The 18,368-nt window shown below is 36.3% G+C and overlaps 1 protein-coding gene across 3 annotated transcripts in view; it reads right to left on the reverse strand.

The window, feature by feature from the left end:
- Positions 1–11,746: 11,746 nt before the first annotated feature.
- Positions 11,747–18,368, reverse strand: part of DHX40 (DEAH-box helicase 40) — a 46,436-nt gene continuing 39,814 nt past the window's right edge. For all 3 annotated transcript variants that reach the window (XM_081585077.1, XM_081585078.1, XM_081585076.1), the window contains 4 exons: positions 18,106–18,200; positions 14,893–14,962; positions 14,348–14,576; positions 11,747–13,035 (listed from right to left, as the gene is read on the reverse strand). In XM_081585077.1, the coding sequence (XP_081441203.1) occupies positions 12,896–13,035; positions 14,348–14,576; positions 14,893–14,962; positions 18,106–18,200 (534 nt within the window). In that variant the 3' untranslated portion in view covers positions 11,747–12,895. The remainder of the gene's footprint in view (positions 13,036–14,347; positions 14,577–14,892; positions 14,963–18,105; positions 18,201–18,368) is intronic.

Consider the following 18,368-nt stretch of genomic DNA (forward strand, 5'->3'; position numbering starts at 1 on the left):
GCTGGAGATTCTGAGTGTCCTAAATACGCTCAAGAATAGGACTGAAATTGTAGCAGGAGGACTTTTTTTCAGCCATGTCGAATAATGAGCCTCAAAGATTTAGGTTAAAGTTGAGTTTTTCCTCAGTGTGGCTAAGATACGCTCTTGGAGAAAGATTAACTATTAGCGGTGTGTTTCAGTGGGACCACCTCAGCAGTGTAAGTTAGCAGTGTTTGGGAATGCAAGTACCTCAAAGCTGAAGCATCGTGTCTTCTCACTGCGTTAAGGTGTCTACGGTTTTCAGTATCGGTTAATAACCTTCCCAGTACTTTATTGCTAAAGTATAAGCTATAATGATATTTCATAACAGCACAAATACAATAAAGGATAAAAGAATTTTCGTTCTGTGCCTTTCATTTTAAAAGAGATGTAATTGTTTTTCCAGAAGGATCTTGAGGAACTGTTCAAGTACACATTAATTATTTTTAGTGCCCTTTTCAGTTAAACATAAAACCCTTATTAGGTAGACAGTAATTTTGTGTGTCCAGCAGTTTTACTTAGAGAAATTTGCTTAATCATTTAAATTGCTTTTAATGTTTTCCCCAAAGTATATCTCACATACTGAGGATGAGAGAAGGATCTTTGGCAGTTAAAATAGAAGACAGAGACTGTTCTGCAAAGAAAAGCCTCACCACCATGTCATCAGAGTGAATATTGATGCTTGGCAAAATTTCATTATGTTTTGTTAACCTAAATACTTGAAGATGTTCTGTATTCTGCGGCATTTGAAATGACCTTTCTAATCAGTTTAAACGCGAGCTGCTTTGAATCTTTTTTGGAAGTATGCAAATTCTAAATTAAAGATCTAAAGGTGTTGCTGCTCTATTATACAGTTAAAGCAGTAGCTTTAATCAACTTATATTTCCAGTCTCAGAATCCGGGGTACAAATGAGCTATAATATGAACCGGCGACCAAAATTTTATTAATAACAGTCTTGCATTTTCAGACCTCTGATTTTAAATATACGGTTAGAATCCACAAAGCAATGGATTTTAGCTTGGATATTTGGTGTGGAATATGTAACCAAAAGTGCAGTGAGATTGTTAAAGTGACTGCTGTGTCATCACGCACAGAAATGAATGCTTTGTTTTCACAATCATTTACAGTATACCAACTCATTTTGAACACTGTATCCTTCAGTAAATCTAGAATTTTTCAAGAGAAAAAAAATGTACTAGATGATAAACTTAAAAAAAACACAAAACACCAAAACGCAAATCTCTGCCTTTTAAAGACTAATGATTTTTGCCTGAGGTAATGAGAGAGCTTTTTATGGTAGTACACTGTTCTTGTTAATGTGTAGAAGCAGGACAAAAGGTTATCAGTACTTTGTTTATAAGCCCTAGAGGCTGAGTCACTGTTAACGGTTACCTGAACAGTAACTAAATGGCTTTGTTTTCAGGCACTACCTTAAGTTAGAGAAGATGGGGGAAAAAACAGTCAGCATTTGTTATCTGGTTTATAAGGTTATTGAACTTTTAATAAGACTATAAATGTTATTGTCATTATGGCTTTTGGTTTCAGAAATTCAATGTTTTAGTAAGGTAGCAATGTTAATAAAATAGTCATTCTTTTGAGTTTGAGGGTATTTTTAGCAGAATATTCAATAGTAGGTACTTGCTTTGAATTATACCAAGTGCCAGGAGCAAAAACTGCATTGCTCGTCAGCTATTTTGAGGAGTGCCAGTTTCTCAAAACCGACACAAGAAAACTTTATTATCCTCTGAATATTATGCCAAGACCTGTGTTATACACACACACACACACACACACACGTATCAGTGAGAATGACACATCAGAAAAACTCCATTGTAGGATTCCTCTGTAGTTTTTCATCTTCAAGCAATGGTGGATTTAAGGCCCATACCTTTTCACTTGACCTTTTAAAAATAGCATGAACTAACTGCATTGCAAAAGCTACAAAACAAAGGCATTTCTCAGACATTAAGAGGTTAATTTGGAAGCAGAAGTTTAAACTTAACCCACTGTACCAAGTATTTTAAATTCAGATTTTAATGAAATCAAGAAGGATATACTTTAGCATTACCTAAGTAAGGTAAGTGGTTTTGCCATTTAAACAGCAGCTTTAAGAAACATCTCAGCCCCCTAGGACTACTGCCATGAATCCCAGGAGGATTAAAGAGCGTATCAAAGGCCAATAAGTGACTCGGGTATGAGTGCCCCCTTTATTTTGATCCTGAACAAGTCACCGATTATAGGTAAAGATCACCCAAAATGACATTTATAAAGCAAGACAAAATTTTTCTTGGTATTATTTTAGTATAAAATGGACCTTAACATATACTCAGTTATCACTCACTACCCAGGCCTGTCCTAAACCTGATTTATATAGACAAGTTTTATAATGTATCATGGATGACAATAAGATATGAAGTGAATCTATTCTGCATCAGGATCAACCATGTTCCAAGTAAACAGTCAAGTCTAGCCCTCTGGGAATACAATCTGGAATCTAGTGTATTTTAGGTCCTTCCAAGTTTTCTAAAGGTTAAATCAGATTCCAGCAGAGGAATGAAGTAGCTCAGAACATTACCTTAAAAAGTCAGAAAAAGTTGGTTCAAATATAGTGATACACAGAGCTTTGGGGACAGAAAAACCCAGAATAGTACCAACACTACTGATCAACAAAGTCAGATACTGTGTCACAACCTCCCTTTCACATGGAAAAACAAAAATTAAAAAGAAGCTTGAGAAGATCTACAGAATGAAGGGGTGGGAATGATTGTTATGGGCTCCCCCTCCCGCCGTTCTAAATATGTACAACTGTCTCCTTTCACCTCCTGGAGTCACTGTTTCCAAAGCAGGGCATGACCCACAAACATGTTCTACCAATTTTAAAATTCTGTTACACTCCAGGGATAGTTCTACAAGTAGCAGTGCACTATGCAGCCCTGCTGTTGCTGCTCAGTCACTAAGTCGTGTCTGACTCTGCAACCCAATGGACTGCAGCATGCCAGGATTCCCTGTCCTTCACGATCTCCAAGAGTTTGTTCAAACTTATGCCCATTGCATTGGTGATGTCATCCAACCATCTCATCCTCTGTCACCTTCTCCTGCCCTCAATCTTTCCCAGCATCAGAGCCGATTCCAGTGAATCGGCTTTTTGCATCAGGTCGCCAAAGTATTGGAGCTTCAGCAGCAGTCCTTCTAATGAATATTCAGGGTTGATTTCCTTTAGGATTGACTGGCTTAAACTCCTTGCTGTCCAAGGGGCTCTCAAGAATCTTCTCCAGCACAATTCGAAAGCATCAATACTTCAGGACTCAGCCTTCTTTATGGTCTAATTGTCACAACCATACCTGACTACTGAAAACACATAGCTTTGACTATACAAACCTTTGTAGGCAAAGTGATGTCTCTGCTTTTTAATATGCTATCTAGGTTTGTCATAGCTTTTCTTCCAAGGAGCCATGTCTTTAAAAATTTCATGGCTGCAGTCACCATCTGCAGTGATTTTGGAGCCCAAGAAAATAAAATCTGTCACTGTTTCCACTTTTTTCCCATCTGTTTGCCATGAAGTGATGGGACCCGATGCCAGAATGTTGAGTTTTAAGCCAGCTTATCCACTCTCTTCTTTCATCAAGAGGCTCTTTAGTTCTTCTTTGCTTTCTGCCATTAGACTGGTATCATCTGCATATCTGAGGTTGTTGATATTTCTCGTGGCAATGTGATTCATCCAGCCTGGCATTTCGCATGATGTATTCTGCATAGAAGTTAAATAAGCAGGGTGACAATATACAGCTTTGAAGTACTCCTTTCACAATTTTGAACCAGTCCGTTGTTCCATGTCCAGTTCTAACTGTTGCTTCTTGACCTGCATACAGGTTTCTCAGGACATAAGTAATCTGGTATTCTCATCTCTATAAGAATTTTCCACAGTTTGTTGTGATCCACACAGGCTCAGATGGTAAAGAATCTGCCTCCAAATGCAGGAGACCTGGGTTTGATCCCTGGGTTGAGAAGACCCGCTGGAGAAAGGAATGGTTACCCACTGTAGTATTCTTGCCTGGAGAATTCTATGGATAAAGGAGCCTGGCAGGCTATAGTCCGTGGGGTCACAAAGAGTTGGACACAACTGAGTGACTAAAACACTAAAGCAGAGTCAAAGGCTTTAGTCAATGAAGCAGATGTTTTTCTGGAATTCTCTGCTTTCTCTATGATCTGACGGATGTTGGCAATTTGACAACTGGTTCCCGTGCCTTTTCTAAATCCAGTTTGTACATCTGGAAGTTCTTGGTTCATGTACTGTTGAAGCCGAGCTTGAAGGATTTTGAGCATTACCTTGCTAGCATGTGAAATGAGTGCAATTGTATTGTAGTTTGAACATTCTTTGACATTGCCCTTCTTTGGGATTGGCATGAAAACTGACCTTTTCCAGCCTTGCATGGAAAAGGTTATGGTATAATAAACTCATCCTCAGAAGAGAGGATATGGTATTATAATAAACTCATTCTCAGAAGAGAATATTAAGGACTGACATTTGGTAAACTTTTGGCTAACTCAAAGTCAAGAAAACAGGATTTACTTGGTTACCAAACACTTCAGTATCTAACAATGAAAAATAACGTTAAGGGGCTTCCCTGGTGGCTCAGTGATAAGAGAATCCACCTGCTAATGCAGAAGACATGGAGGATCCCACATGCCATGGAGAAACTAAGCCCATATGCCACAACTACTGAGCCTGTGCTCTAGAACTAGGGAACTGCAACTACTTACGGAGCCCATGCACCACAAGAAAAGCCACCGCAATGAGAACCCTGCACATCACAACTAGAGTAGCCCCTGCTTGCTGCAACTAGGAAAAAGCCCACATAGCAATGAAGACCCAGCACAGTCAAAAATAGTTTTTAAAAAAAAATGTTAAAATCTTTTGAAAAAGCTTTATTTATTTGGCTGCACTGGGTTTTAGTTGCAGCACATGGGATCTTATTTTAGTTGAGGCATACAGGATCTTTAGTTGTAGCATGTGATATCTTGTTCCCTGACCAGGGATCAAACCTGAGCCCCCTGCATTGGGAGCACAGAGTCTTAGCCACTGGACCACCAGGGAAGTCCCTGAAAAGGTTTTTAAAAACACTTTTTATATGGGGAAATCAATTCTGAATCTTAAAGAGCTCAGGTTCATCACTGTGAAGTGATACATATAGTACTCTTGCAAATGTTGCCTGATCTGACTATGTACCAAATGCAGAACACACTAGAAATAACTGCTTTTTTCAAATGCCTTAAACCTCGATGTGTCATAGTAATAAAAGTACATTAGGTAAAATAAACCCAAAACCTGTTTACTTCCTTTTCTTTGTTGCTCATATTCCAAATAACTGAGTTTAATGTTGTACAGTATACAATCATATAATTATTATTCACTGTGTAACACTCCAGTAATGAAAACTATGCCAACTTCAATTTTTTTCCTACATCATATTTACTGGTTTAAATTTTATTTTTCTTTTCTAAGCCAGTCCTATTAGCACCAAAAGGCAAGAAAAAGTTCTCTTTGGGTTAGGCCAATCAATATATAAAGTTGGTCACTCAAATAAAGCTTTCCACAGGGTGAGAATAAAAACTAACTGGATGATCAGTCCTTTATGTCTCCATATTTGGGGACTATCAAGCTAAGCCATCAGATCAGATGTAGAGATGAGATTATACTCATTACTGCAGAGGCCTTAAAAATTCCATTTCTTGAATGGGAACTAGATGGAGTAGCAAACTAGCACAAACAGCAGGCTATAAGTGCTGCACGCTGTAAAAAGAAAACTCCAGTCCAAGCTGACTTTCAAATTTTCCTATCTGTAAGAACGAGTAGCACTCAAATTATCATCCATATGACCTATCTAATCTTCACCCAAGTTACAGAACTGGAAACCTCAAAACCCTTCAAAAGAGCCCTTCTCAAGGTGACACTGATAATCTTCCCATTGTTTATCCCTTAGTCCTCTCTCCAACCACACAAATTCTGTCTCCTTTTTTGTTCTAGTCCAAGTCCAACCCTTACTTAAAAATGCACCTTAAAATCTGTTTGCCTTAATTCTTAAGCTACTATAGCATTTATCGACTGTAATACCTATTTAATTCGAAGCCCAGGCCAACTTACCTTGTGAATAATCACACCTGGAGTTAGCACATCATTTATAAATATCAACCACATACAAAAAGCACCACATTGGGTGTTAGGTTATATTCTGGGTTATCCCATCTTATTATGATTTAGCTGAGCACCAAGGAATATTAGGTTAAGAAACATATGTTAGAATTTATCTGGACAAGTAAAATAATTATTTGAAAAATCTTCAAAGCTTCATTAGAGTTCTGTATTATTTATATTTTCAGGTTTCCTTTAAAGTAATACAGGTTACTTTGAAAATCTTTGGGAGAACAAAGATAACAAATTAAAGTTTTTGTAACAAATTAAATTCCTTCTGTGTTCAATCCTGTCAGGTCTGCTATAAAGAAAAGTTGGGAATTCCTTGGTGGTCCAGTGGTTAGAACGCGGCACTTTCACTGCTATGGCCCGGGTTTGATCCCTAGTCAGGAAACTAAGATCCCACAAGCTACATGGCATGGCCAAAAATAAATTTAAAAAAAAGTGAAAACCAAAAAACCCCTAGTATTTCATGAAATTAAGTTCTTTTCTTTCAATTAAAATAATTTGAATCAGAATGAGCTTGTGAAAAGCAGCTTTTCTGGAATAAAGTGGTAAAAAATGAGATCAAAAGAATATTTCCTGACATGCAAAAATTACATGAAATTCAAATTTCATTGTCCATAAAGCTTTATTGGCACACAGCTGTATCTGTTTATGTACTGTCCATGGCTGCTTGTATATTACAACAGCATAGTAGCTGCAACAGACTGTGTGCCTTGGAAGTTAAATACTTACTATCCTATCTGGCCCTATCAAATTCATATCAGTTAATTTTATTAGTTTCATTTCTTGTAGACAATTTAAAACTAAGGAAAAAAGCAGAATATCTAAATATGTAAATTAACATAATAATGGGGCACTTGTCTATATTTACAAGGATATTTTTGAGGGACCACATTCATACAGTACAGTAAGAAAGGTACTTCACTACATTGCTATTAGGAATGTAAAGTGTTTCACCTGTTAGGCAACAGGAGTCTCAAAAATCACTTCCACTGATGTAAAGAATTCGACCTTAATAAGAACATATCAGTTTACTTAAACATTTCCCTATTAATAGCTATGTATGTAATTTTCAACTTTTTACTACTAGAAATATTTTAATAACTACTGTATGTAACATAAATTCATCAAACTGATTCTAAATCTATAGGAGTCAAATTTTACTAGAAACGGAATGATTTTATATACTCTCAAAGAGTTCTTAGGATATAAAGTTGGGCTTGCTGCGTCACAAGTTGTGCACATCTTCAATTTTACTAAATATTGCTAGTATGTCCTCTAAATTAAGAGCAATTTATCCTATGCCAACACTTTTCAGGCATATTAATTGTTGCCAATATGATGGAAAAGAATGGGATCTCACTTTCAACTGCATTTCCCGAATTTCTAGTAAGACTCAGTGTTTTATTTATTGACCATGTTTCCTTTTACAAACTGACTGACCATTGTCTTTGGCCATATTTCTATGATAACATTCATCTTCATTTATTTTATTCAGTAATTTAAAGGTGAATCCTCATTCTTTTTATTTTTTAATGGAAAGATAATTGCTTTACAGAATTTTGTTTTCTGTCAAACTTCAACATGAGTCAGCCATAGGTATACATATATGCCCTCCCTCTTGAACTTCCCTCCCAATCCCACCCCTCTAGGTTGATACAGAGCCTCTGTTTGAGGCCTCTGCAAATAAATTCTTTGGTACCATCTTTCTAGATTCCATATATAAGTGTTAGTATATGATATTCATCCTTCTCTTTCTGACTTATTTCACTCTGTATAATAGGCTCTAGGTTCATCCACCTCATTAGAACTGACTCAAATGAGTTCCTTTTTACGGCTGAGTAATATTCCACTGTGTGTATGTACCACAACTTCTTTACCTATTCATCTGTTGATGGACATCTAGATTGCGTCCATGTTCTAGCTATTGTAAATAGTGCTGCAATGAACAATTGAATACATGTGTCTGTTTCAATTTTGGTTTCCTCATAGGAGTGGGATTGCTGGGTCATATGGTGGTTTTATTCCTAGTTTTTTAAGGAATCTCCATACTGTCTTCCATAGTGGCTGTATCAATTTATATTCCCACCAACAGTGCAAGAGCATTCCCTTTTCTCCACACTCTTTCCAGCATTTGTTTGCAGACTTTTTGATGATGGCCATTCTGACTGGTGTGAGGTGATATCTCATTGTAGTTTTGATTTCATTTCTCTAATAATGATCAATGTTGAACATCTTTTCATGTGTTTGTTAGCCATCTGTATGTGTTCTTTAGAGAAACATCTGTTCCTTTTTCTTTTAAGAACAAATTTTTCTGTAACCACAACCTTTCCTCCAAGACTCTTTCCACCTTAACTAGATTCAAAATTCCTCTCATGCTTCTCTCACAGCCCTCTCAGTAGAAATCTATTTTTCTTATCAATACCATTGTCACAATTACCTCAAAGATATAATGTCATTCCCTGCCAATAAATTCATATATAGTACCAAAGTGAAAGCTGCTCAATCATGTCTGACTCTTTGCGACCCCATGGACTGTACTCCATGGAATACTCCAGGCCAGAACTGGAGTGGGTAGCTGTTCCCTTCTCCAGGGGATCTTCCCAACCCAGGGACTGAACCCAGGTCTCCCACACTGCAGGTGGATTCTTTACCAGCTGAGCCACCAGGGAAGCCCATATAGTACCAAGTAAGCCCAAATTCCATAATTTGGCTTCCAAAGCCTTCCATAATCTGTCTTCAACCAATATTTTCAGCCTATTACTCATATATATATATATATATATATATATTTATACACACACACACACTCAGTGTACCAAATAAGGTAAGCCTGTTTGCCACCTCTCTCAGATATCTCCTGAGTTTTCTAATTCTGCCTTGATTTATGCTGTTTTTGGCGTCCAAGTGTTTATTGGAAATTCTTACCTCAAGGAAAGTTCTTCCTTACAAAGTAATGTCATTAAATAAATACACTTGACCCTTCAAGACCTCTGTGATCTGGGGTGCCCACCCTCCCTGCAGTTGAAAATCCTCATATAACTTTACAGTCAGCCCTCCATATCAGTGGTTCCGCATCCTCAGATTCAATGAACACATGTAATATTCAATACTCTACTAGGTATTAATTGAAAAAGAAAAAAACCTTGTGTTTAACAGGTTCCCTGGTAGTTCAGCTGGTAAAGAAGCCACCTGCAACGCAGGAGACCCCAGTTCGATTCCTGGGTTGCAAAGATTCCCTGGAGGAGGGCATGGCAACCCACTCCAATATTCTTGCCTGGAGAATCCCATGGACAGAGGAGTCTGGCAGGCTCCAGTCCATGGGGTCACAAAGAGTTGGACATGACTGAGCGACTAAGCACAGTGTATAACAGAACCCACGCATTTCAAACCCATGTTGTTTAAGGATCACTTGTATATGAAGCAGTTAGGAAAAAAAGCACCATTTTGCAACCATAAGAATACAACTGATCCAGGCAAGAATCATCAGCTGATAAATTCATAGGGCTAATAATTTATGAGGAACAGGCTATTTCATATAACTTTAAAATATTCTTCCCACAAACTACTTATTAATTATAAGAGTAACTAGACTGAAAAAATAAAAAACCCACCCTAACCAATTAATCAAAATTAGTATCACCAATAAGGAGCAAATACCATATACCTCCAGATTTGATGCCTTGGGAAAGATAATGTATTGCCTATGTAGTATTCCAGTAACAAATGCAAAACCATGAGGAAACATTAGTGAAATCCAAACTCAGGACATTCTATCATATAAAATATTATTTTAAAATATATTATTTTATACATTTTATATATTTTATTTTATACATTTATACATTTACATTATACATACATTATACAAAATGTATGTATTATTAAAAATGTCAAAAATGTGATTCAAATATGTTAAATGTGAAAGACGACAAATACATGTGGGAAAGGACATGGAGAAAAGGGAACCCTCTTCCAATGTTGGTGGGAATGTAACTTGGCACAGCCATTATGGAAAACAGTATAGAGGTTCCTCAAAAATTAAAAATAGAACTGCCGTAAGACCTAGCAATTCCACTTCTGGGTATTTTTGAAGAAAACAAAGACACTAATTCTAAAAGATATATGCATCCCTATGTTCACCACAGCATAGTTTACAACAGCCAAGATATGGAAGCAACCTAAGTATCCATTGATGGATGAATGGATAAAGAAGATGTTATACAAATATTTACAATGGAGTATTAGTCATAAAAAAAATGAAACCTTGCCATTTGCAATAACATGAATGGATCTACAGGGTATTAAGCTAAATAAGTCAGAGATCGACAAATATTATGATTTTACTTCTATGTGGAATCTGAAAAAATAAAACAAACATAACAAAACAGAAACAGTCATAGATACAGAGAATAAACAGGTGGTTGGCAGAGGAGAAGGAGGAGCAGGGGGATGAGTGAAATAGGTGACAGAGATAAAGAGATACCATCTTCAGGTTTGTTACCTTCACAGGTAAAAAATAAATGCGTCTTGGAGATGAAATGTACAGCATGGGGAATACAGTCAATAATATTGTTATATCTATGTACAGTGACAGATGGTAACTAGACTTACTGTGATGATCATTTTGTAATGTACAGAAATATCAAATCACTATGTTATACACCTGGAAATAACAAGGTTATAGGTTAACTGTACTTCAGTTTATTTTCTCAATTATTTTTTAAACTGTAGTTGATTTATAATGTTTCAGGTGTAACTAAGTTATATATACATACACATATATGAATTTTTTAAGATTCTTTTCCATTATAGGTTATTATAAGATGTTGAGTACAGTTATTATAGGTTATTGTAAGGTACTGAATATAGTTCCCTGTGCTATACAGCACATCCTTATTGTTTATCTCTTTTATATACAGTAGTGTATATCTGTTAATCCCAAGTTCTCTACACTTCAATTTTTAAAAAGGTTAAATGTGAAAGACAAAGAAAAACAGAAGACACCTTTTCCATATTAAAGAATATTAAATACAATACATGATTCTTGACTGGATCCTGAACTAGGGGAAAATGCTATAAAGAACATTACTGGGAAAACTGATGAAATTATAGATATAGACTATAGATTTAGAAGGTGTACTTAATAATAATTTACTGAAGTAACAGAGGTTTCATTCCAAGAATCCACACACACCCCCACCACATCAAAGGAAATACACTGATATGTATGCCTGGGAAGAGAAAATGATAGGGCTAATATGCTGAAACAGTGTCTTGAGCACTGAAGATTCAAAACAACCAATTAACAGTGCTGAGAATGTTACCAGGAACCATTACCACTCACCTTACTTCAAGAACAAACATGGATTTGGGTCCTCATGTGATTTTTCAATAAAAGCTTTAAGTTTCTAATACTGAACAGAAGAATGTTTTAGATGCCAAAGGAAAGAATTGCAAAAGACTGTTATCTATAAAAATTTTAGATTCTTAAATTTTACCGAAAAATAACTAAAACCACACATTATGATGCCTTTTGAATTTGAACAACACTAATAGCTTTATTTAACAGACACTGAATGACTACTATGTGCAAAGCACTGTGTTAGGTACTATGAAAGATACAAAAATGAAAAAGACATAGTCCCTGCCCACAAGGAGCGTATAATCTAGTGGGGGAGACAGACAAATACACAAATAACTAGAATACAAGGCAGTAAACAACAGAGTGGACAAGTGCTGAGTGTGGCCTGAGTGTGATACTAACTAGCCTCAAGGTTCCAATTTGAAACACTGGTGATGTAGAGTTGGCTGCTTTGAAAATCTCATTTCAAGATCAGCATAATAAACGTTTAAATGGTCCTATCCAAGCAGCTGGAGGCAAGACAATAGGCCAGGTGGAAGGGCTGTTTGAAACACTGTCACATTTACATATGTGGTGCTGATGTAAGTATGTAGGGACAGCTAAAAAAAGACCATATATATATCATCTGTCCTTTGGTTAATGGCTATAGCTACTGTTTTAAACAATATACTTTTATATAAAAAGGAATTTGTATAATTCCAGAAAAGTCAACTTAAGGATTAATATTAATTCAACAAAGAATCTTGCCATAGGCAATTTTCTTATTTACTAATTGATTAAGTATTTTCTCTAAATATCTATAAAGTTCTGTAGCAATTAAACTGTTAGACATCTAAGTATTGCTGAGTAAAAACCTCTTATGTTTAGCCTTCTGAAGGAAATGGTCATAAACCTGATAACTTGATATACTACTACTCTATTAGCAACAAGAAGGCCTTAAAGAGATTTAAGGAAAATAATTTTTAATGCTTCAATGCAAATGGAATACACACTGATTAAATACAATTCAATGTTCTTTGAAAATATCTCATTGATAGCATTTGATACCAGTTAAGGCCAGCAAAACTGAAGTGAGGAAAATACCACATATATTGTCTTTCATTGGTTTCATATATCATTGCCTATGACTATGGCAACTCAATTTTTTCTTTGAAAATTCCATTTATTGGTACCGATGAGCTCTGATTTGCTTTTAACTAGTATGCTTAAAAACAGCTGCTGACCACTTCCTCTTGGTAGTGCTGTCTGACATAAATGGCAAAGTAGCAACACATTTTCTGGCTGTTTTTCCTACTTCCTGAATTGGAGGGTTCGCTGCTTAGCCTGTTTCCTTCAGTGTGTCACTGTGATCCTGGGACCTCTGCTGCTTCCGCTCGAGGAAACGAGCACGTGCGTCTGATATGGATTTATCATCATTTCTTCTTTGCATTTTCTTTAGGACTTCTTTGGATATTCCATCTGAAAACATTACAAATTAATCCAGTAAAATTTTAGTTTTGAGTTCAGTATTAGAAATGTTAAGAGAAAGAGACACTCTGGTTTTTCAATGTTTAGTGGGGGAACAAAGGAAATTAAATTTTGCCCTTTAAAAAAAACTGATATAAAGTCTCTGGTTAAAAATAAGAGTATAGAGGCCTGAGAAGTCAGAAAAATTGACCCTAACTCAAGCAAGCAGTGCAGTTATTATTGTTGCTGTTGTTTAGTTGCTAAGTCGTGTCTGACTCTTTTGCAACCCCACTAGGCTCCTCTGTTCATGGGATTTCCCAGGCAAGAATACTGGAGTGGGTTGCCATTTCCTTTTCCAGGAGGATCTTCCTGACCCAGGGATTGAACCCCCGTCTCCTGCATTGGCAGGCAGGTTCTTTACCACTGAGCCATGAGAGAAGCCCATAGTGCAGTTATACACCGCAACAAAACACCTAGCAGCTAACATTGCCAATGACACTTCTATAATCTTGGGCAAAATTCCCCTCCCCCTCCATTTTATTTCTCAGTGATGTTAAATAAGGATAATGCAATTTGTTCCATCAATCAGCCTCAAAAAGTTTTTCTGAAAAGCTTTTTTCTACATGTGAGCTGAGAATTAAGCTTTCTGTCCTAGCTCACTACCACAACTCTTTATGCCTCCTGAAGGAAATGGTCCAAAAAAGCAAAAACTAATGAGACAACTCAGTCATTTTATAATTAAGTACAAAACTTTCTGGTTGATAAGTAGTAATATTAACTACTGCAATTAGGGGCCTAACATTTCAAGAAAAAAAAATCTCTTGGAAAAGAAAAATGTTCTGATGTAATATTTCACAAAGTTTTATAAACGAAATAAAAATAGTAAAGCGCTACTGGGAAGCAGTATGGTGTAATGGTTGAGTAGAGGCCACAGAATCAAATTTCTTGGATTCAAAATCCAGATTCACCAAATATTAGCTTTGAGATTTTCACCAAATTATTGTACACTGCTAAGTATTTCCTCATCCATACAGTAGGGATACGTAGTTACTTCATACAGTTATTGTGGAAATTTAATGGGTTTATATAAGTTGTTAGCACATGGCAAAAGTTCAATAGATATTATTAATAATGCTGCTGGACAAAGAGGTTAAGGAAAACATGATTAACTGGAAGGAAAGAAGGAGGTCAAAGCAGGTATGAGGCTCATGACAACTGTTTGCTTTTCTGAGGAGACAGAGCCAGAACCTAAGCTCTGTAATAGCATTCCTGCAATTATATGAGAATTTGGACACCTATGCTCTAGAACAAGTGATTCACTCACCCTTTCGGTGCTTTACATTTTCCTTATTGGTCCACCTCCTTCGTGCATCTTCTCTCACTTCACGTCGGGCCACACTGCTCAAATCATGTGCATTAAATTCATGCAACTTGGGTAGCAAGTCTCTCACCCATTCGTAACGGATTGGACACACAATTCTTGCATAGACTTTGGTGGTAACTAATACCTCATGAAAAATGATCCATTCAAGTTTGGTTTCCTGTTCATGAAGCTACACAAAGAATTCGTTTAAGGATGACTACTCAATAACCTGCCTTATTTCAGATTAGAACAACCAAACATTAACAGCCTAAAGTTTTCTGAATTAATTTCTATATTCTTCAATCAAATAGGAGGCACACACCGACCAATACCTTCATGTAATATGGATATATGCTAAACATATCCTCACATCTCTTTTTTCAGAGAAAAGTAGAAGACAACTGTATATTACTTATTCCTACATCTTTACAAAAGGAAGAAATTTCTACAGCTTCTTTTACAAAAGGAAGAAATTTCTTCCTGTTAGTAAAAATTAAGGTACTTACTGCTGAGGAAGGATGAATATGAACTGGGCTTCCACGCCCATCCATTGTGCAAAATGTTCTCCCAACAGATCTAAGAACCGAAAAACCAAAGGATCAAAGACAAGAACAGTAAAAACAATGAAATAAGTAGAGCACTAACAATGAAAAATTATATGTCCTACTACAAGGAGTACTATATGGAGAGGTTTATATTTATTTAACTGTCACTATAACTTCTCTACCAATTCATCTTAAAACTAATGATTCAGGGAATTCCCTGGTGGTCCAGTGGTAAAGACTCTGTGATCTCACTGCTGAGGGCCTGCATTTGATCCCTGGTCAGGGAACTAAAATCCCAGGAGCAATGCAGTGCAGCCAAAAAAAAAAAAAAACTAATGAGACAACTTATATAGTCATTTTATTTAAGTACAAAACTTTCTGATTAGTAAGTAGTAACATTAACAATAATATTGTATTTGTGCTTTAGAATTTCCAAAATGCTTTCATAATGAAGCATCAAATAAACTCACTAGTTTTGACAGCCAGGTACTTTATTAAAAGATCAAAACTGAGATTCAAATAAATTAGATAGCTTTCTCAAGGTTAAAGAGCTAATGTATGGTGAAAGCAAGTCCCAAACATGGGTCTTGGGACATAAATACAGTATTCTTTACATTGTATTATACTACATCTCCTTTCAAAGGTGTAAATAATTTTCATCATTCTAAAATAGACAATTAGAACAGTTCATCTATAATTTTTCTAATTCCTATTAACTTTACAAATTCTTAGCCTCTTCTATACTTCCCTACATAAAGGTTATTCCAAAAACTTATCAGAATAAAACCTTAGCTTAATCACACAACTGATTTCCTATAAAACTTTACATATATTCCTATTATAACCCAAGTCAGATTGCATTATAGTTATTTGTATATATACCTACACAGCCCATATTTGGACAGTACAAAAATCTTTTTTACTTGAATCATTTGAAAGTTAGCCACCAATCTTATGCTTCATCATCCCCAAATACCTGAGTGTGCATTTCCTATAATCAAGAATATTCTCCTATATAACCATCATAAAACCATCAAAACCAGGGAATTAACACTGATACATTACTAGCATCTAATTCTCAGAATCCACTGAAGTTTTATCAAATGTCCTAACAATATCCTTTATAGCAAAAGGACCCAGTTCAGAAATCATGTATTGCCTTTACTTTTTATGGTCTTTTAGTCTCCTTCATTTTGGAAAACACCCTTCAGTCTATCTTTGACTTTCATGATCTTGACACCTTTAAGGATTATAGGCTAGTTATTTTGCAGAATGTCCCTCAATTTGATTTTGTCTGTTTTAAGACAATTAGACTCAGGTTACAGATCTTTGGCAGGAATATCACAGAAGAGATGCTCTGTTTTCACTACATCCTATCAGAAGGAACAAGATTTTGATTTACTTCATTTCTGATGATATTCACTTTGATTGTCTGATTTAGGTAACATCTGCCAGGCTTCTTCACTGAGAAGTTACTTTTTCCCTTTGTAATTAACAAGAATTTTGAAGAGGTGCTCAACTCTGTAAATAATTCCATTTGTCATTAAACTTTTAATTTACTCATTCATTAATTTATATGATTATAGACCCAGGATTTCACATTTATTCAATCCATTACTATCAGTATTATGAATGTCAAAATATCCCATCTTCGGTGAGCCTGGGCCTATTCAAACTGGCTCCTTTGTACTTGGTCACATGGCCTCCACCTTCACTGATGACCACTTTGCTTACAGGTAAAAAAAGATGTTTTGGGCTCACTGTGTACTTTCCCAGACCTATTTCTCCAAAGGTCCTTTATGTGGCAGATGGTTGTTCCAAGTCAAAATCTGGGCAGAGGGACTTCTCTGGCAGTCCAGTGGTTAAGGATCAGCCTTGCAATGAAGGGGACATGGGTTTGATCCCTGGCTGGGGAACTAGGATACCACATTTCTCGAGGTAGCTTTCTCAAGATCAAAGAGCTAATATATGGTGAAAGCAAGTCCCAAACATAGGTCTTTGGACTTAAATACAGCATTCTTTACATTTATTATACTACATCTCCTTTCAAAGGTATATATATTCACTATTCTAATATATGATCATTAGAACAGTTCATCTATAATCTTCCTAATTCCTGTTAACGTTAAATTCTTATCCTCTTCTGTACTTCCCTACATAAACGTTATTCCAAAAACTTATCAGAATAAAACCTTAGCTTAATCGTTACAACTGATTTCCTATAAAACTTTACTTATATTCCTGTGGAGCAACTAAGCCCATGCGCTGCAATTACTGAGCCTGAATGCCACAACTAGAGAGTCCATCCGTGTGCCACAATGAAAGATTCCGCATGATCCAACAAAGATCACAAGTGACGAAACTAAGACCTGACACAGCCAAAAATAAAAAAAAAGATTTGGGCACAAACTATCTTCATTGCTATTATAGTTATTGTTCCCAGTCCATCTCATAGTTAGGTTACATAAATATTTACAGACACACAAATACATATCATACACACTCACACACAGAGTAACACCTATTTTTTATTACAGTATCTATCTATCCATCCATTTAACTATATTAAAAACTGTAATATCTGAAATTTCAATCAACACCACAGTGCTCATTCCTGTTTTCTTTTAGGATCTCTAACTCCCTTCATCATTTACTTTAATGTATTCAATTATGTGATCGACTCCTCTGTCTATAGCGAATTTCCCATCACCACCACTTTTACCCCTTTCCCCACAAAGATGCCCTCCCTCCACTCAGACTCTGACATTCAAACAACCAAATAACTCCCATGTAAGTACCTTCCTCAATCCTGCTCAAGCCCTGACAGTCCACACCAAACCATCCTTCATCAGGGATGCCATCCTAAACCTATTTGGCTTTCACATTCCACAAAGAGCCACCCCTCTGCAAGAAAACCACTGTCCCTTAACTTGGGCATTAATATCCCATGCTGGACAGCTGTCCTACAGACTCCCCTCCTTCCCACATGGGTTTCAATATCCCACTTTCAGCCACTGCAGTTCCCCCAGCACAAGTCACAATTATAAGAAGGCTCACTATAATTGATGTCATCATAAACAAAGAGCTTAAATTGTCTTTAATATTAAATAGTTCAATATGATCATCAAACACAGTTACATTTCTCTATCCATCTCTCAAGCTCTTAGTGCTTACCTTCGAGCAACATTTTTGAAGTAACCCGCACAAAGACATCTTCGCAGGACTTCATGTTTAGGGCCTTCAAAGGTCTCTCTTGGGAAATCACTTTGCTATAGACAGAATACATGTATAGTGGTAAGTCTCACAGAACAATTCGAAACAATCTTTTGGTCTGAAAACTCCAAATTTCTAAAGACTTCTGTTTCTGGCCAATATGGAATATGAGGGACCAGATTTACCCTTCTGCTTGAAACAACCAAAAAAATGGACAAAACATA

The sequence above is a fragment of the Giraffa tippelskirchi genome, chromosome 3, assembly GCF_054371585.1.
Source record: "Giraffa tippelskirchi isolate mGirTip1 chromosome 3, T2T-mGirTip1v1.2.pri, whole genome shotgun sequence".
NCBI classification, from domain to species: domain Eukaryota; kingdom Metazoa; phylum Chordata; class Mammalia; order Artiodactyla; family Giraffidae; genus Giraffa; species Giraffa tippelskirchi.